Source organism: Macrobrachium rosenbergii, chromosome 10 (assembly GCF_040412425.1).
Source record: "Macrobrachium rosenbergii isolate ZJJX-2024 chromosome 10, ASM4041242v1, whole genome shotgun sequence".
In the NCBI taxonomy this organism is placed as follows: domain Eukaryota; kingdom Metazoa; phylum Arthropoda; class Malacostraca; order Decapoda; family Palaemonidae; genus Macrobrachium; species Macrobrachium rosenbergii.
Window position 1 is genome coordinate 74,242,409 of NC_089750.1, and position 20,480 is coordinate 74,262,888.

The 20,480-nt window shown below is 36.8% G+C and overlaps 2 protein-coding genes across 4 annotated transcripts in view; one reads left to right on the plus strand and one right to left on the minus strand.

Annotated features, from left to right (window-relative positions):
• Window positions 1-15,030, plus strand: part of LOC136842874 (serine-rich adhesin for platelets-like) — a 118,303-nt gene extending 103,273 nt beyond the window's left edge. The window contains exon 18 of the mRNA XM_067110766.1: window positions 5,677-15,030. Within this exon, the coding sequence (XP_066966867.1) occupies window positions 5,677-8,461 (2,785 nt within the window). The 3' untranslated portion in view covers window positions 8,462-15,030. The remainder of the gene's footprint in view (window positions 1-5,676) is intronic.
• LOC136842875 (solute carrier family 40 member 1-like) overlaps window positions 13,769-20,480 on the minus strand; it is a 29,676-nt gene continuing 22,964 nt past the window's right edge. For all 3 annotated transcript variants that reach the window (XM_067110769.1, XM_067110767.1, XM_067110768.1), the window contains one exon: window positions 13,769-20,352. In XM_067110769.1, coding sequence (XP_066966870.1) covers window positions 20,268-20,352 — 85 coding nt within the window. In that variant the 3' untranslated portion in view covers window positions 13,769-20,267. The remainder of the gene's footprint in view (window positions 20,353-20,480) is intronic.

Consider the following 20,480-nt stretch of genomic DNA (forward strand, 5'->3'; position numbering starts at 1 on the left):
ACTGTCTCTATGTATCTCAGAAATTTCCTGCATATGTTAGTGACTACATTTTCTCTGCTTGAATATGTTATGAAATGCATGCTCATTTATTTACCCATTTTACATTCTTTTTGTAATTTCCATCCACTCATATTTGTTTCGTTATGTAGTCAAGCCTCATAAATTAGCATCCTAGTTTACAGGTTTACTAAGTAAATGTGTGCTTTTATGAATGCTCAACTGTCCAGTCAGTCCTTTTACAGTACTAAAATAAATATAACTATCGGCCATTTAATTTCCATCAGATCAAGGCTTGAAAAAATCTATATTGAGAATCATTTGCATGTTTACATTTGCATTTTAAAAGGATTGAGGATTGAACAATGTTGCACGCTTTATGTAAAGTTGACCCCATCATTTGCTGGTTGTTGGGACCTTGTGAAATTTACTTGTAATGCAAAAGAATAGCATCGTTGACATTTTGAATTGTACGTGCCTTGGTATAGCATGCTTTTTTAATGTTTTGATATTAGTAATGTTGAACAAATTATACTCCTAATTGTCCTTTCAACCATCAATTAAATGAACTCAGAAACCACCTACCAAAATCATGGGCATCAACTGTACATATTTATTTGTGTAAATGGTTAATTGTTTTATTGTTTCTTTATTACATTATTAATTATTTTTCTGTTTTGTTTGCCACTTCCTTATAAACCTTCTCCTTTTGTTATTTATTTTGTTTTCAGCAGTTTACTTTCTTTTGACAGTAAATATCTAAAGAAGAATTGCAGAATATCTACCTGGCCTTATCGGTAATTTCTCCTCTATTTCAGATTTGTTTTATTTTAGACTATTTTATTACTGTGTGAACAGTACATGTTTATGCTTTACAGTTTCTTCTTTTATTTTCATTTCTGTTATGATGAAAGACCTTTTTGTATCTTACATAGCATCCTATTGCAGTACACCAAAGTAAATAGTTTGTAGAAATCCGATAAATCTTAATTTTCCCCAAGTTTTATATTCATGCTGTATTTCCCTGATTTCAGGACAGATTAGTAAAACCACGCATTATCAGGCCCCCAAATAACAGATTTAATAAGGAGTTAATTCTCAGGGACATAGTAAAGTGTCATTACAAGTTTTTATCATATAAAAATTGTGGATTGCTTCCAGTTATTTTTCTTGGTCACTAATGTTTATATAAGGTAAAAACATATCAGAATTAAGAATTAAAGTAGAGAGAGCAAAATTAAGTCCAATACAGACTGTGACATCCAGGTATGAAATGGATGTCATGGGGTTGGTTTTTATTCTGTATCTGTAACAAGTATTATAAACCATAAGCAGATAAAGTGAAGTTTACTGCATTGATGTTAAAAGAAGCAAATATTGTTATACAAAAGAAGCAAATATTGATATACTTACTTTTTATTAGTTAATAAGGGAAGAAAAATGCATTTCCTTTCTCGTGCCTTTTATGTTGTGGCTTGTTTGCCTCATAGAACCAGATTCTTGTTTATTTGTTTGCTTTTCTAGTGTTTTAAATTACAGTAGGGATAGAAATTCATTGTTGTCATGATTTGAAATGTTTCATGATTTTTTACTAATGTATTAATTCAAGTTTTTTTTAATGCAGTTCACATTACAGTAGTTTATTTGTAATGGAGTTTCCTTTTGTTCATTTTGAAAACAGTATTGGATTTCCATAAGAATTAAAATGCAACAAGAGACCTTCCAAATTGTAATTTAATGCTAAAGATGTGAGCCTGTCAGTGCCAAGGGCACTTGAGTATTTAATTGTTGTATAGGGTTTGTTACATTCAAATCAGTAAAGAATTATTACAGATTTCAAGGGAAAGCCAAGAAAATTTTTGGTTGGTAATGATTGACTGATTAACATACACCTACATTCTTAATCGAGCTTTCTTACGTACATGTATGTGTGCCATTAAGTAATTGGAGATGAAAAATACTTCCAACAAAATACATTTAAAAATTCAAGCAGTTGAGATAACCTGAGGAAGAATACTTTATTTCACCCTGAACTAGTATTTAGAAAATAGATCCTGCATTTTACTCAGAGAGCCAGTTAGTGGATAATGCCATTTGTTTGGGACTGCTTATGTATTCCTGTTAAATTGATTTCAGTGTGAATACTAAGCAATCCTTTTTTAACAAAAAACTTTCTAAATTAATATTATCAGTATACCTTTTTACAGATCATGGATGATAGACGTGTTTTAATAAAAGAAAGCTTTTAGTTATATTGAGGCTATTTTAATTTAGATGGGACGTCTCTCAAAAAATGTTAGTAAATGGCTCATATTTCTTGTTAAAAAATTCAAACCTCTCTGTAGTTCAAATTGATATTGATTTGCGTACTCTAAGAAAATTAAATGTATATGGAATATAATTTCAGAGTACAGTACAACCAAACTGGGTGTCTGACCTTGACATGTTCTGAGTTTCCAGTGTTGTAAGACATGTTTTGGATAGTCTCCTCGTTAAGAAAGAGTTTCTTAATCTGTTTGATTCTGTTTTATTTTGAGTGACTTGTATCTACTTAGAGAAAAGGAAATTCCATCCCTTACATTTTGATCATTTTAATTAATTTGCTTTTTTCCTTTACGTCCGAATTTTGTTGTGTTTGTGTTATTTTAAGGCTTGTTGTACTTCCTTGCCCATAGGAAGGCAGAGTATGGCATTTTTTTTTCATATATTACTGCCCTGATCATGTACTGTACATTGCTTGCGGCTGATGTCCTCAATTTCCAATGCATGAAGGCATATAGGTAAGCTTGCTCCTGATATCAGTCTCGTAACGTTTTGATGTAGCTCTGGCTGTCGTAAATTTGAAATAGTGCTTCGTTTTGTCAGATTTGCAATTACCAGTGTGCTTTAGATTTATGTTTTTCAGAAAGTCATTTTTGCACACCGGTAACAATATCTGCAGCATTACTAGGGGATATTTTCACATTCTTGGTAAAAATTGGGGTTTCTAGTTCACATCATTGGAATAAAAAAGGCACCTGACAGTTTGTATTTTGTAAAGCTTCCCAATCATACTCACCATAAATGAAAGACAAGTCATAAATGAAAGACAAGCCATAAAATTCATATTTCTTGTCCCATAATTGTAGGGAACGTTAACCTAAGAAGCTGAGATTTTCATTGACATTTAGTCTCATTCAATTGTGCTGATGAAAATGAAGGGGCTGCAGTATTAATAAACTTTGTCCCTATCAAATCTTCCATGGATGGAAAAAATGTCCTGGTTAATGAATGCAGATTCCTTTAGTAAACATAAATGTTCCATATTTTAAAATTTTTGTGATTTATCATAATCTATAGTAAATCATTCAAAAGTTCATTTAGATAGCCAGTGCTTAGAAATCCAGTCATAAGGTTTCACATTTATCTTCTGCCAGAACAGTAGATTGGAACTTATTGAATAATTTAAGAACTGATTGAAGTAAAATAATATTATTTGGTTTTTAATATCTTGGCATTTTTGCTAATAATATTTATAAGTAACTGAGGAAAGGAAATGTGCTTTTTGAAGTAATGATGTCACTTTTATGTTTGGAGATTTACTCTTGCAATATTTCTTGTTATTTTATGAAAGTTACTGCCATACTCAGTTTCAGTATCTTGTACACTTTAAATTCACAAAAATAGGATGGTTGCACTCCATCATTTAACAGAATTACAAATTGAAGACTTATCATAGTTTTTTATCAGTGAATATGTTCTGAATATCCTCTAACATGCAAGCTAATTAATTCACTATTAGATTAATATTGCCAAGCTATGTAGTAACAACATAGATGACAAAAATAAATTAAAATTGTAAACCACACCAGTACTGCATAGCATAAGGGCTGTTACCCTCAGGCAGGTGGCTGTACGCTTAGTGCCATTAAGGATTGTGAATAGAAGTTAACTATTTTAACAACTGATTACTAATTTTACTCCTATGTCCAGGGAAAGGAAAATAAGCTAACCTCCCCTGGGCAAAAACTAATATGTAAACTTAAAGCTAACTGGGGCATGGGCCAAGGATATTTAGTGACAAAAGCCTTTTAAGTCCTGAGGTAATGTGGAAGTAGGCTGGAAAAGTTAAATGAGGCACACCTTGGAATGTCACTTTTTGACAAAGTTTTACAATTTGCATTTGTTTGTTTCATGGGTGGTTACTAAGTTATAATTCTCAATTTTTTTTTAATTTCACAAAATTTGTGACATTTCCACTGTTGCATTATTCTCTTTGTGTCAAAGTGTGCCCTGGACAAAAAGCCTTCTTGGCTTATAATTTTACAAGTATGAGGCTAATAAGATTAGGCACACCTACTTTTCCACACTGATATTTCATTTCTGATCTTGGGTATGGCAGTTAGTCTTCAGATTATGGGATTCTGGATATATCTCATTGAAAATATACCTCTGTAGTTCTTAAACCTTTCACAGTAAAGACACTATGGCAAGAGTTTTAGTTAATTGCTGGTATACATTGTACAAAGTAATTCAGATTCATTGTAAATATATGGCAAAAATTTAGCAAATGTTATTTGGATGTTCATTTTTGTATCTATGAAGTTTTCAGAATTAAGCAATGATGGCTGGAGCTTGCATAGGCAGTATTAACAATATTTTTTAACCTTTTATCATTTTAAGATAAATGTCTTTTTTGTACTGTATTCATGGGGGTTATTATTGCCATTGTTAAGCATTTGCATGCTACTCCCTCTGTGGAGGGCATTATTGTATCAAAACTCCACTTTGAGAAAAATGTTTAACTTTCTGGGCAATCTACATTTAAAGGCTTGGCTGAACATTAAGACAGGCATGTAGGTTTCACTGGGTGACACAGGTCAAGCCCAGAAATAGATTTTTCCTTTGTCAAAATCCCTTTTATGTTGAAAGCATTAAAATTTATTATTGTGTATAATGAAAGCCCTTATTTATTTATAAAGAGTCAAAGTATGAAATTATATAACATTATTACTCTTTTTTCTGATGATCACTTGAAAGTTGCAAAATATAAAAATATAATGAGATGCTGTCCTGAACATTGATAATTTCAGTAATACTGTACTGACACAGTGTGCCAAGATTTTCATAATCTTTGCATTCCCCATAGGGGGTTAGTGCCACCAGTGCACCTCACACAGTGAACTGTAGGCATTACTTAAGGTTCTTTGCAGCATCCCTTTGGCCCCTAGTTGCATTTCTTTTACTGTTACCTCCTTTCATATTCTTTCTTCCATCTTACTTTCCACCTTCCTCTAACAGTTGTTTAATAGTGCGACTTGGAGGTTTTCCGCTTGTTAACCTTTATAACCTTTTACTACCAATTTTCCTTTCAGCACTGAATGACTTCATAGGTCCTAGCACTTGGCCTTCAGCCTAAATTGCATACTGTATTCTATTCTATTCCATAATCTTGGCATTGTGACTGCTGAATAAAAATGATGTTTATGATTAGATATTTGAAGGCTCCATTCATTATTGTATTATTAGTTCACACTTTCAGTGTTTGTATACAGTTTTGTTTTTCAAATAATTTGAGGTACTCTTAAGTATTATGAGCACAAAACACCCAGATAGCATTATTTTTGCATGGTTAATTGAATCTAACCAATTAAATATTTTGAAATCTTATTCTAACCTGTATGTACATGTGCCTTCCAGAGGTGCTGGGTATCAAGCTTCTACTACTAATACATCTAACTCCACTACTAACAAAACTGAGTGGTCTCTTGATGATGACGATGACGATGATGAAGAATTGGATATTAGTGACATTTGTGATGAAGTATTACTAAGTCCAGAGGAACCAAGCATTGACTGGGAGGAACAGTTATCCCCGCAGTCCCCAAGAATCACGAGAGATCCACCCTCCTCTAGCTCTTCCTTATCCAGATCACCTCAGCCACGAGATAGGCTTGTAGAAACGAGGGATAGACAGCATTCTGATGCGAAGGATATTCTCTCTACTTCAAAAGAGAATCTCTCCACCTCAAGAGATAGATTGCTAGAAGCAAGAGACAGACTTTCAGAATCTAGGGGAAGACACTCCCGTCGCCCTCCAGCACTACAGACTGATGATAATGAGGATGGAGATAGACTTTCAGCAAGAGAGGTATTTTGGTTAAGAACTTCTCGTCCAAGATGGCGTCGGAAAGTTGCTTCAGCTGACACAAGTCCAGAAGAACCACGTCGAAGTAAATTTGGCCGAGGACTTTCCATAGATGGTCGAGGAAGTCACTCGGACACAGAAGATCCTGATATCCTGTATGATGGTCGTAGACACAGTAGAAAAGAAACCAAAGAACTTGTTTCAGTGACTCATAGCACAGCCAGCCCTCCTAGCCCTCATGGAATGTATACTTGGCCTCCGCAGCATACACGGCACCGTCACCATAGTGCATCAGAAGCTGATGAATTTGGCGACCAGCAAGAGCAAAGTCATTCCCAACCAGGCCAACACTTTGAAAGTCAGTTTGATTCAATTGATAGGCATCACAGTCCTACACCCCATTACGATACACCATCAGTTCATAGTTCAAGGCGTTATGACTTATCTCCCCGGAGGGAAGATTCAACATCTTATGAATCTCACGCTGATTATGAAAAATCAAGACACCAAAATAAAAATAAGCTCTATGTTGGCTCTGCAAATTCCTATTACGGTTCTTCAAAGCAAGGATCTCGCTCTCCAAAGTACAGTTCCTCGCTACGTTCTGCAGACCCGTCTTCACTTCAGTCACCCCTGCATGTACAGTACATTGAAAATATAGATGAAGATAATAGCGGCACAGGTGCTCGCCAGTACGGTTTATCCCCACCACCATTACGAGATAATAAACCTCCTCGTTTTGTTCATCCACGTGATGCAGATGACACGTACATCTACCACGGTATTACCCCAACTCTTGCACCCACCCACCTTTCTGCTGTATATTCTCCACATTCCTTACCAACACACTTTTCTTATGATCATCCTGAGGAATATTTATCCTCTCTTGCCTTTACAGAACCCTACAGTCCTGATCCTTATCACACAGAGATGTTGGCTGCTGCTGAACTTTATCCAAGAGAACCATATCCCCAATACAGGTATGAAGGTGATCGCTCCAGAGGTTCCCGTGAGCATGAGCCAAGATTAATAGAGCAACAGCCTCCTCATTCTTATTTTTTACTTGATACAGCTGAACTGGCTCCTTGGTCATCTCCACCAGCATATCCAATTGGACCACTTGGTGCCTCTTGGCTTCAGCATGGCTTACATCCTTTAGCTCGTATTCCTTCTTGCCTTATCCCTACCCCTTATTCTCGCCCCAGACCGCATGCACCTCTTGCATCCCCTCCATGGCGTCTTACTCATCATGCTTCTTTCCCCAGCATGTCAACACTCGACCCTACCACGGATGAATTCTTGGTTGATGCCGGTATACGTATAGATGAATCAGTCATCAAAAGTCGACTGCCAACTCCCCAAAGTGGTCACTCCAATATGTCTCGATGGAGAGGTCCCAGCAGAAGCTATGGCAGCCATTCTTCTGTTAGTAGTGAGGGAACAGGAATTGATGTCAAGAACAGAGGGAGCAACTACAGTAGTTCACGTTTACGACAGCCGTCCTCTCTTGGGTCAAGTCGAATTCCTGCCCCTGGTTCAATATCTTCATCTCATATTCAAGATGATCAGGAGAGAGATGGTAGAGGTGGAGGGAGAAGGGATAGTTCGGGTAGTACTGGATCAAATAGTAGCAATGTTATCACAAGGTTGCGGCCACCAGCACGCTCCAATAGGCCAGTATCCACAGTTGCTTCATCAACATCTCGTGTTCCCTTACCATCTCGCTCAAAATCTTTAAGCCATGAAAATTTAAGAACTTCTCCTTCCAGATTAGCTCTTCCAACATCTCCCACAGAGTCCCCAACCTCTTCAAGAGCCACTTCTCCACGCACTTCACCACAGGAAGCAGACGAGCGTCCAAGAACCCTAGCCGTCTCAGGATCGCGGTTAAGACAACCCCAGGTTCGCACTCCTAGAGGAAGAGGTTCAAGACCAACAAGCTGTAGTTCTTCACCTGGTGGATCACGGTGCTCATCTCCTGGAATGGAAGTACCGGTGAGTGGTTTTGGTAGAGGAAGTCGAAGCAGCAGTCGAGCAGGAAGTGCATCATCATCTCCTGCTTCATCACGATGTTCATCACCTGGCCCAGACGAAATGCGTTCCTTATCACGTAGTTCTCAGCACAGGACATCATCTTCAAGAACAGGTTCAGGTGTTTCTCGTGCCGGTCACCGCTCTTCAAGCACCACACCAGATCAGCATGTCACCACGCCACCCTCACCAGTCCCTTCGTCGCGAAACCATCGCCAGGGTTCTTCCATTCCGAAACCCTCATCTGGGTCAAGGGGTAGAACTTCTGGTAGTAAGCTGCCTCTTCCAACATCTGCTAGAAATTAATTCTCTTGCTGAAACCAAAGTCATGCTTTTATTTATTTATAATTAAATTATTAGTTCATGTAAATATCGACTGTAAATATCTCCCACACCATCACCAGTAATGATACATGCAACTCAATATGGTAAGATATTAGAGATTAGAATTTAGTCTTGTTTTGAGCTAAGCAATTCATGGTTGTTAACTTACTTTATATAGTACAGTAATTTCATATTATGCATATTGACAGTTTCAGTTAGTGTTTCTTGTTTTCATTTAAGAAATGATGGGATGCAACAAAGTTTGTTGTTTATGAAACAAACAAGTTTCATAAGACAGTGAGCAAATAAAATGCCTGCATTTCTTATTAATTCTAGTCAACTTCTTGACTTAAAAGTTAATTTTAGTATTATCAGAATTTCCAGCAAAGTGGAAGAATGTGATTCAGATGCAGTTCTCTTGTCAGAGAATCGGTGCATTTACATCATATCAAATGTCACTGGTAAGAACATGGTGGTAAATACAGATGTTCTCAAAGTAACTTAGCATAAAAAAGTAATTGAGGTTTGTTGAAACTTCTCAAAAGTAAAGTAATTTATAATGTATGTAGCTATGTGCATTAATCAAGAATATTTTAAACCACTTTACACATCTGCAATGTATTGATTACTCGTTTTATATGAAAAACAGCAAAGTAAATTAAGAGTATTCTTACTAGTGTGTATTTGTTACATGCCTTAATTCATAATTCATATAGTATTCAACAATTTTTGAAGTCATTACTCAGCCTTTAGTATAAAATTTGCATCATGTGAAAAGTGCTTTAGGTAAACATTTCTTCTTGTACAACCTCTACACTGTGCAGCCTGAAATTCAAGCTTAATTGCAGTAAACTGTTTTACAAATAAGTATTGCATGTCATTTGAGTGGGAGTATTAATAACATTTGTCTATGTGTATATCTCCCACAGTACAGGTATATCACTAAATGTATCAAGGGATATGTTAGCTTTGATTAGTATCAAGATATATATTGGTGTACAGTACTTGACATGTCTAACAATTGTCTCCACTTCCCTTAGTGCTGAAAGAGCATTACTATTCATATTTACATCTTCTCGTCGAGATTGTTTTACAACTACCCCAACAAATAAAAATAATCAGTGATGAAATTTGTAGTGATTCATCTTATTGATGCTCTGTGATCTAAAGTAAATACTTTTCTGTCAGACAGCATGAATTTTTGCAGGTAGAGGTTGGGTCAAAAAGAATTCTAAATGTGCTTTAACTGTGTGAAGATTGCTCATTCAGGACATGTAACAGCCAAGGGCAAGAACTGAGTGTAATATTGTTTGGAGTTGTGTTCCTAATATGAGTGATTTGTAGACAAATTTAGTAGTACATACTTTGAAATATAAAAGTCTCGAGATGTCACATTTTGTGAAGATGTTGTGTTGTAGGTAATTGTTTACAAACAAATACAAACTCTACTTTTGCATAAACTTTCAAACTGCTGGTCTCTGTTTTGTGTGATGCTATCCGAATTACAATATTGTTACAACTAGGAGCGATGAACAGTGGTTGTGGTAGCTCTAGAGATAATACCAGAGTGGAAGGATCCCACGTTTAGCCTTGTTACCTTGTCACTTTTTTCTCTGAGGTGTAAAAATATACACCTCTCTCTTGGATATGTTTTATTTTTTTATGCTTGCAGAATACAGTATTCTCTATTCCATTATTTTCTCTCTTTCATCAGCATAGATGTAAGCATTTTTGTTGAACCGAGTTAAAAGCGGTCACTCTACCATTAGGTGTGAAATGAGTTCTCACCAAAGTTATTTCCTCTATCTTGTGTACTGACCAGATCATCCTGTATAGGGTGGTAGGATTTTATACCAAAAGTACTCTTGATGGCTACAATTGTATTTGTGCTCGTTTATGCATCGGTCAGCACTGTTTATTTCAGTTCCTTAAGGTTTTAGATCTGTATTGCTGAATGTTTCCCTTCAGCAGTAACTGTTTCAGCCCAAAAACCAGACTGAAGAAACCTGTACCAAAAGCTTCACATTCTTGAGGACAAGATGAATCATGGGCTCTTTTGGAAATGTACAAGACCAAGACACTCACAAATGATGACAATCACTACTTCAGCCCCACTGTTTGAAATATGATTGTAGGCAAATGTACACAATGGGTTCCAGATTACATTTCTAGATTTCTACATTTGTGGACTTTTTATACAGTTGGACAGTAGCATTTATTTGCACCATGAACATTTAAGAGGAGTTTGTGGTATTGGACACTTTAGCAGAGTTTATACTGAGGACTGAAAACTTGGTCAAGGAATAATTTTTTCTTCTCATTCAGTGTTTATCACAAACCACTTTTTAAGAGCATTGTTACCTTGCTATAATGGCTTAAATGTGAATAATTTTTAGCCAAGAATATCAGTATAATTGGAATATTAATGCTTACAAGATAGGGATGTTATGCACAACTTAGAATTTGGCAGTATCAGGGAATATTCCTATTCTGTTTCATACCGACTTCATTTGATGCTATCTTAGTCATGAACTGGATCACCTCAAGTATTTTTCCTAAAGAGTTTTATCAAAGTCAGTGTGCAGTGTCCCTTGAAGTATGTTGCTTAAATGGCACCAAACCTGACAATCCTACGTGTATAGATTAGGTTAACTGCGAGCTCATGTTTTTGCTACAGATACAGTAAATTGAAGGATGTTAAGGTAACCAAGTTAAAGAGGACTACTTCTAGTTCTGTGCTACCTAGACCACTGTTAATTGCCTTGGTGCCTGTAACACTATGGATGGTCTGTCAACAACTAAGAACACACTTGGAGGCTTATTCAAGGTAATAGTTTGTCTTTTAGAGAGAAGTGAAAGAGTTTTGAAAGTTTGTTATTTAAACATTTATTCTCTTAAAACTCATTTATTTCACAGAAAACTGAAATGCATTTATATTAATGCATTGTATCTTCCTGGTACTTACTGTAATTCAATACTTTTCATTGCATTTGGTTAAACTTGGTACAACATATTAATGAAAGAAAGTTCATTTTATCAAGCTGTTGTTTAGTCCTTCTTCATGATCACCAGTCTCTCATCATGTGTTTACATCACTAAGAAATGGATTGATTGCGGCAACCAGCATAAAATTAGTCTAGACTTTGACAAGAACTGACCCCTTGATTGTGTTGGTAAAACTATGATGGACAAGGATATCAAAGAATTTGGTATAAGGTATGCAAGTTAAACATTAAAAATCAAACACTTTTAGGCATTAAGGACATTGGATATTTTCTTGAATGTCATTTTAAGAAATATGGAGCTTTTGTTCATCAGTTTTAAGAAGTCTTCAGTTTTGAAAGAATGTATGTATAGTAAGGAAATGCTTCCATCTATTTGTGCTTGCATTTGTCTGGCTATCACTAAAAAGGGATGCACTGAAAGTACATTGATTACATATTGTGGCAGGTATTTCATGAAAGTTTCAAGTGCTTCATGCAATTTGGCAAGGTCTTTTGTCAAATTTTCAAATTGCGTGGAAAAGTTTTGCACTGACAGTGTGCAGAAATGTGGTTCATTCTCCAAATGCATACATTGTATGCAATCTTGTTTAAAGAATTTACATTGAAAATGTGAATTACTTTGGACGACTTCAAAATTTAGGCGCGGGAGAGCCAGTTCCCTTATTAATCAGAAATGGTGCTTTATATGTAGATAATGTGAATTCAGATTGTTAAACTAGTGATGACCTAGTAGGACTTTGCTTCTCCACTCGGAATTTGCAAGTAACCTTGTGATTCTCTACAACTTATATGTTAAGCCACGAGATCAAGTAGTTTCTCTTTATTATGTACATTACCAAATACCTATATTTTTGTTTTCATTTTGTTAAGAGCTAAGTTTACAGATCTTGTGTGGTCTAAATTTTGAGAGCGTAAACATTTCTTTGTGCCAAATTTCTAAGATCTACCATAATAAATTTGTTCCTTACATTTTCATCAGTATTAGGACTACTGTATGTACTGTCTAGTGTTTGCACATCATTAGAAAAAAATTATAAATCAGTAACTGGACATCAGGATTGAGATGCAGACCCAAGGATTTTTTTTTTCTAAGAAATTGTTTCCTGAAAGGATTTGTAATCCCCCCCCCTCCACCTTGGTATAAGCATTTTTACTTCACAGTATTTCACATTAAAAGCAAAATCTTTCAAGCCCCCACCCCAACAACTTTCTTTTTTGAGCAAATGTTAAGCCATTTATTGAGGTAAAGTGGTTATTAGGACATTCAAGTGAGATATTGGAGCTTGGGTGACCTTTAGGTTTTTATAAAGCTTTTGTCATGAATAAGATCACTCACAACCTCAGACTTCTCTAGACTCATGGATTATGCATAAGATGTGTGGACATTAGTATAATTAACAATACAAAAGCACTTGTTACTAAATGTATCAAAAGTTATTGCTAATATTTTATGACTGTTGTTGAAAGTTAAAGGTAAAGGATAGCATCATATCATAACCATCTACTGTAGCAACTATTTTACTGTATATGAATGGTCAAAGATGTAAAATTTGTTTTGCAGGTGAACTCTTTTTCTTAATTTTTCTGTTTTTCCAAGTGGTTAATATTGTCTAAATTAGTCACATCCTTGAAACAAAAGGTTTTCATATGATTTGCAGTCTTATAGAACCTTACATTCTTTATTTTAACTAATCAGTGTGGGAACAATGAGAATTCATTTTGTGCATTGAGTGAACAGGATGTTGCTGCTGCAGTGTGTATATTTGCTAATTATAACTATTCATTTTGAGTTTCAAAAGTAACTATTAAAGTTAGGGGTTTTTATACTGAGTAAAGTTCAGCTGATCATTAAAAAAATTTTAAAGTAAAATATTAAATCTAAAGGATATTTCATTGTGTACTACACAATAGGTGTGTGTCTGTTAATTTTTACTTTCTTTTTTGTTTCCCTTGTGAAAGTAACCTTATGAATTTTTAGAACACGGCTCATTTTCAGTATTTACAATAGACAGTGCAACATTCCCAAAGGGTTCACAGTTCTCATTCAAAGGCTCAGCTGTGTTAAAGTCTTAAGATTAACTTGAGCATGTCCCAACACATAATGCATACACTGTATGTGACATTAACAGGTTGATGCTAGCTGTGCTTGTACTTCTTGGTACTGTATTGAAAATATCATGAAGCTTAAAAATGAGTCATATAACATTAAAATCTTGGAATATTGTCACACCCAGAGGTAAAATTCTAAGTGATTAAAGCAGAATAGGAAAAAAACGGGGCAGTATAGTGTGAAAAATTTATTATTGCACTTTACATCCAGTATGACAAGAACTTTGAGAAAAACACTGGTAATTTATTGTAACTGTATTGAATTTGCAAAACTAGACATATATTTATCAAAAGAATTTTATGAAGGATGAAGATCTGTTTTGTAATCAGTAAGAGAGGCACTGGAATGGTATCATTGTTAGCTTTTTAACCCTCTTTTTGGTTACTAAACCAATTTATTCTCACTTTAAGATGTGTTTTCATTACTCATTGTTTACACATTCTACTCTTTCATTGATTTGGATTGTGTGCAGTGTCTAAACACCATAAATAATGAGAACTATAACGAGTTTAAAATTGTATTGTAACAAGATGATACAGAAATAGGAATAGCACTGGAAACATCCATGAATGAAAGTATGAAAATTACAATTACATGATCATGGAAATGTACAAGCTGATGTTAATACGGTATAATGAATTTGTCTCTATAGATCTGTATAGTAAAGTACGTTACTTGTTTGTTTGGTTAATTACTTTTGTAGACTAGCCTTATGGTAAGAGTTTACCTCTTGTTGAATTTAAAATATAATTTATTTAATGCAACAGTGGAGGGGAAGAATGAATATTCGGGAAGGTTTTGTGACTGTTACCGAGTTTTCAAACAATTATCCTTTATTCATGAAAAGGAACTTTAGGAAACCAAAAGTTCTGATAATAAAGCAGTTGGTAATAAGACAAGAAATGAATGTTCAGCATGTTCAGATTGCCAGATTATTAAAAAGAATCAGGAGTCTGGATCAGTGTAATTAACTTAAAATGTTAGATACATAAATTTCCGAAATGAATAAATTCAGAAACTACAATGTACATAACTGTCAATATTTAATTTATCAGTACAAAGTACTTACTTCTCTAATTTTAGTATTTAGTTAAAGATTACATAAAACTCTGAAGACTATACAAAATTCTGATGTTAGTTTAATGGATGACACAAGATGACTAAGGTATGTTTTACTGTCAGTATTCTCTCAAATCTATTTTTCGTGAAATTGTGGTGCAGTAGACATTTGCCAAATATCAAATTGAATTTTATTTGATCTGTAACAAAGCCTTACTTTTCTTAGTGTAGAAGTGGAAAGAAAAGAGACTCCTATTTAAATACCTGTCATGTGCTTTTGACATAGCTACATATAAATATATTCAAATAGCAAATTACTTCATTGTAGCCTAAAACAAAAGGATGGGTTTTATTTAATAAACCAATGAGTTTATGAATATATTGCTTGTTATTATCCTAAGTGTTCTTCAAACGCTCTTTACTACATAAAAACATGTTCCTTCACAGCAACTTTCCAAAACACTAAACCTTTTTGTGTTATTACTGTTCACAAAACTCAAGTAGAAAGACCATGCAGAGAATTTGAATCGGTAATGAGTCGAGTGGTAGTTTGACTGCAAGTCGACCCTTCTACAACAGAGGAATCTTCAAATTCTCATTTGCTATGCCAGTCACTTCACTGTTGACAGCAACTCATTAAAGAGAAAACTTGTACATGCATTTGCTCGACTGTTGCCTGTTCTACAAGAGGAACTCGATATATTCAAGTTTCACCATTCTAACAATCAAGAGCCACCATCATGCTGTTATTTAGTATGTGAAAGCATGTCTTAGATTGAGGATCATCACAGTGACCACCAAAATTTCATTTGTGTGCAAGGCTAAATACCTGTTTGGAAGATAGCCAAAAATTATCCTGCTTTTGTGAACTGAATGACTGAAAAACAAAATAAATTTGTTTCTTCACTGCTTCTTTAGCCACATAGTGCCCACATTACAGTCGTGAATGTACCCAGCCTTGTATTCCAGATAGAAGAGCAATTGTTCATGCACACACTGCCTTTACCACAGGTAGGAACTGTAACTCCTCCCCCTCTTCACTGACCTGCAATGCTGTGAACAGTTGGAAAATTTCCACAGGTCTTGTTTGGCAATCTTAAGTTTCCAGTCACTTGTAATCCATCATTAATTACTTATTCCCCACTTCGTTATTGCTAACTCACCAGATTTTTCAGTTTTTATTTTGGGAATCGGTGTCAAGTGTGACATTTTTACCTAAAGGTATTGTCACCACTGGAGTGTCAAGTGGGACATTTTTACCTAAAGGTCACTAGTTTTTATACACAAGCTGGTACCTAGTTAACTGGTCAAGATACATTTGCTAGGTATTTTTCCTATTCCATTTACCCCTCTCACTTGGTTTATTACATTTTGTACTTTCAGTATACTTTTTGTACTTTCAGTATTTCAAGTGTAGCTTGTCAAACAATGTTTGCCTTTGCTCACTTGTTAAGACGTGGATGGTCTCCACTAATTAGACGTTCTTACAAGCTGAGTTAAAGGAAATGTGCTACTATGGACTTCTCAGTTTCTAAGTCCTCTGTTTGCTGGCCAGCATTTGGATCTTTGCCCACAACTTATCCACCTGCAATGCAACCTGTCAGGAGGAATCCTGTTGTACCTGCTGTAATTGTTCATGGATCATGAGACTTCTTCACTTAAAAGCAACTCAGCATTATACTAAGAGTTAATCCAAGACATGGCCATGTGCTAGGTGATTGATGAAAGTCAACCAGTAAGGGCAACTGCTGTTTCTACTGCTGTGCTCACTACTATTGGCCCTGCTGTGCCTGTTGCTCAATTCCACCTACTTTCCCAGTAATGACTGCTGTAGCCTTTTCTGTTGCAGCTTTTGTCTGCGTTGCTGCTGTCTTGTTTTTCCTCTGCAAGCTGCTTTTCATGAGTTTTGCTAGATTTGCTGAACCTCCTCCTGTTGCACCTGCTGTCCCTGTTGCTGCTCTGCCTTTTACTTTGCCTCTGCCTGCTGCCCTGGCCATGCAGCTGTTGTCCAAGTTGTTGCTTTGCTTCTGATAGCTGCTTCTGCCGTGCTTGCTTCACCTGCTTCTGCTGTGCCTCTTAATGTAGCTCTGCCTGATACTCCAGCCATTACTGCTGTGGCCACTACTACTGTTGCAGCTGTTGTGCCTCTTGTTCAGCTCTGCCAGCTGCTTCACCTTTGATTGATGCTCCAGCCACTACTACTGTGGCAACTTCTCCTGTTGCACGAGTTGCTGCTGTACCTCATGCTTTGCCTCCAGTTACTGCTCCATCCATGACTGATATAGCCACTTCATATGTTGTGTAAGCTAAGTATACCTTAGTTTTACCAGACCACTGAGCTGATTAACAGCTCTCCTAGGGCTGGCCCGAAGGATTAGACTTATATTACGTGGCTAAGAACCAATTGGTTACTTATGTTGTACTTGATGTTTGAATCATTACTGTGCCTCATGCTTTGCTTCCCATTGCTGCTCCAGTTGCAGCTGTTGTGTATGCTGCTGCTGCACTTCTTGCCTTGCATCTGCCTGCTGTTTCTTATATGCCTGCTGCACCCACTGTCACCCCTGCTGTTGTGCCTCTGCATGCTGCTCCAGTGATAACTTCCCCAGCCACTTCTCTTACAGTTGTACTACAGTGCCTCTGGCTTTGCATTTGCTGCTGCTGTTTCTATACTTGCTGCACACTTCTGTTGCACCTGCCGTGCCTCTTGCTCAGTCTCTGCCTGGTGCTCCAGCCATAACTGCTTTGGCAACATCTGTTGCAGCTGTTGTGCCTCTTTGTTTTGCCTTTGCCTACTGCTGAAGCCATGACTTTTGTAGTCACTTCCATTGCAGGTGTCGTCCCAATTGCTTCTGTGCATGCTTTGCTTCTGCCTTTATTGCTGTGCCTATAGTTTGGCCTCCACCTGCTGCTCCAGAGATGATTGCTATGGCTACTTTTGCTGCATTGGTTGTCCTTGTTGCTGCTGTTCCTTGCTTTGTCTGCTACTCCAGTGATGACTGCAGTGGTCACCACTGTTGCAGCTGTTTGTGATGCTGCTGTGCTGCCTCTTTGCATCCGCTGCAGCCTTTGCTATGGTTTCTACACCCACTTCTCCTGTTGCCTCTGTTGTACCGGTAGCTTCTTTGATTCTTGCTTTTCCTCTGCCTACTTTTGCAGCCATGACTGCTGTGGTCACTTCTGTTGCTGCTGCTGTGCCTATTGCTTTGTATCTGCCTACTGCCCCAGCCATTACTACTGTGGCCACTTCTCCTGCTGCAGCTGTTGTCCCTTCTACTGCTGTGCCTATTGCTTTGCATCTGACTGCTACTTCTGATATGCCTGCAGGACCAGCTTTCCCATTAAATGTGCTGCCCATGTTGCTTTGTGCCTTTTGTTTTGCTTCTGCCATCTGCTACTACTATGCCTGTTGCAGCTGGGCCTCATGTTTTGCCTCTGCATACTGCTCCAGCCGATTGTGACAGCTCCTTCTTTTGCACATACATCACTCTTGCTGCTGTGTCTCTTAACTTTACCTCTGCCTGCTGCACCTGCTTCTATTGCACATACTGTCCCTATTGTTACTGTGCAGTTTGCTACTCATGCTATGGCTGCTGCACACTTCTGTTACACCTGCTGTCACTATTGCTTTGCTGTCTGCTGTACTTACTGTTCTAGTTGCACCTGTCCTGGTTTTTGCTGTGCACCTGCATTAATGATGTGCATCTTGCTTTGCTTCTGCCCTTTTTGCTTGTTATGCATGCTGTCTCCACTCCTCCTGTTGCACCTACTGTCCATGTTGTTATTGTGAACCCGTCTTTAGTTCCTCCTGCTGGGTCTATTATGCTTCGTGCCACTAGACCATTTGCTTCAAGCTTTCCCAAAGAATGGTGCAGAGGGTGTTTGGTTCCTACATTTGTTTTATGGTGGTGCAGTATATATTTGAATAAATATTCTGAATGGCAGAAGAATGTAATTAAGTCCAGGAGATTTCAAAGACTACAAATGTAGGCTTCACATAATTGATGATTTGTATGAAAAAAGTTTTATATTTGAAAAGTTCAATGTTTGCCAAATGTCTTGATTCTCCTTTAGTTATAGCTGACAATCAATAAACTGGTAAGAAATGGCAATGTGTTTTTAGTTCAAAAATATCTCCTAGGCCACAAGGAGTATAGTATATTTCTAAAACACTGGAGATATTGTGAATCCTTACACTTGGAGATGAAGGAAGACTTGAGAATGCCTCCTACCTGTTCATTTGGCAAGTGATTCCCCCATGACTACTCGTTTCTCTTCTTCTACCCCTTCTTCTCTTACTGGAAAATTAAACATACTGCTAATGTATGCATTCCTCCTTGGGGTTTCAACTTCTGTTGCTGTGCCTGGGGTAAAAATAAGTCACCCTCCATCTGTGTCTACTATAATTTTTGGGCTTGGTCCTAATCAGCAATTTTTCCATTTCTCCTTCTCCCGAAAGGTGAGGTCTGTCTGGTTCTTCCCCATAATGACTAGGAGTAAGCCTCATATCTTGAAATGCTGGATTCCTGGTGGCTACATTTACCTTAACTTTATCTCTCCTTGCTGGTTCCTAGCAGGGAGGTCCTATCATAGCTGGTACCATTAACTGGATATGCTGTGCTCTTTATCAAGTGCTGCCTGCCTCTGTCTTATTCACCTTTACGAAAGTCCCAATCATGTATCTGCTAACTCTTTAGCCGAGTCTGTGACCAACAGTGCTTTTGGCAATTTGTCTATCATGGCCTGGACTTAATTCAATCAAAGTTACTGTCAGTAATGAAACCAAACAGAAACTTACTGGATGTTGGTGCCAACTGATTTGTCACCACCTAAGCTAGCAATGCCTTCATCTTGTGAAGCATCATCAATATAAAAGCCATTCATACTGCATGGCTAAGCGTTTGAGGAGACTGGATCATCTGCCTATGTACATAAGGATGGCATCCATGGCACTGGAAATATATCACAGCATAGTCTTACATAGTTTTATGCTAAGTCATTATTTGCTAATGAAGTTAACAGTTTTTTTTAACCTTTGCATACATAAAGTACTTCATTACACAACATTTTGCAGTTCATGCAATGTTAAACCTGGGAACTAGTAAGCCGAGGAATAGCTTCATGTGCCTAATAAGTTCACCAAAGCCATGCTGAATCTCTTAGGAAACACCATTGAAAATTAGTTATATAGTTATTAAAGTTAAAACAACAATGGGTAGGGGGAACAGTTAACCCATTAGAATGATTGACAAATGGAGAATGACTTTTAAAGAGTTGACCAATCAATACTACACATTTGAACTAGTGTTTCAAGTATCGAAAGCAACCTAAGGAGATCACCCTGACTGATGGGCTTCACTTTGCACTAAAATGGCACTTTTTCTGAATGTTGACCTGGTAAAACATTATTCCTACAAATTTTAATCCCATAAATTTTCTAAACAAAACTTTAAAAAAAGAGCATTGCAATTTAACTTACAAATTACCTATGCTTTACTGTCACCTGACAGCTGTCATTACAAAACATATATCAAGTACTATTTAAACTAAACAACCAAACTAATGTTACTCAGTTAAGTAGAAGGTATTTATACAACTGTAGTAGCTTCAGTGTTTAGATAGCCACCGACTCAACTTCTTTGTTCACAGAAGACGATTTTACTATTTCTTTTCGAGCATAAACACCAAACAGCGCCCACCTGTTAGGAATGATAATTACTACAGTACAAATAACACCAGAAAAATGCCAATATTTCATTAATTATTACCATACAACACAATGAAAATGCCAAAGCTCTGCAACAAAAACACTCCTGTAAAATGCCAT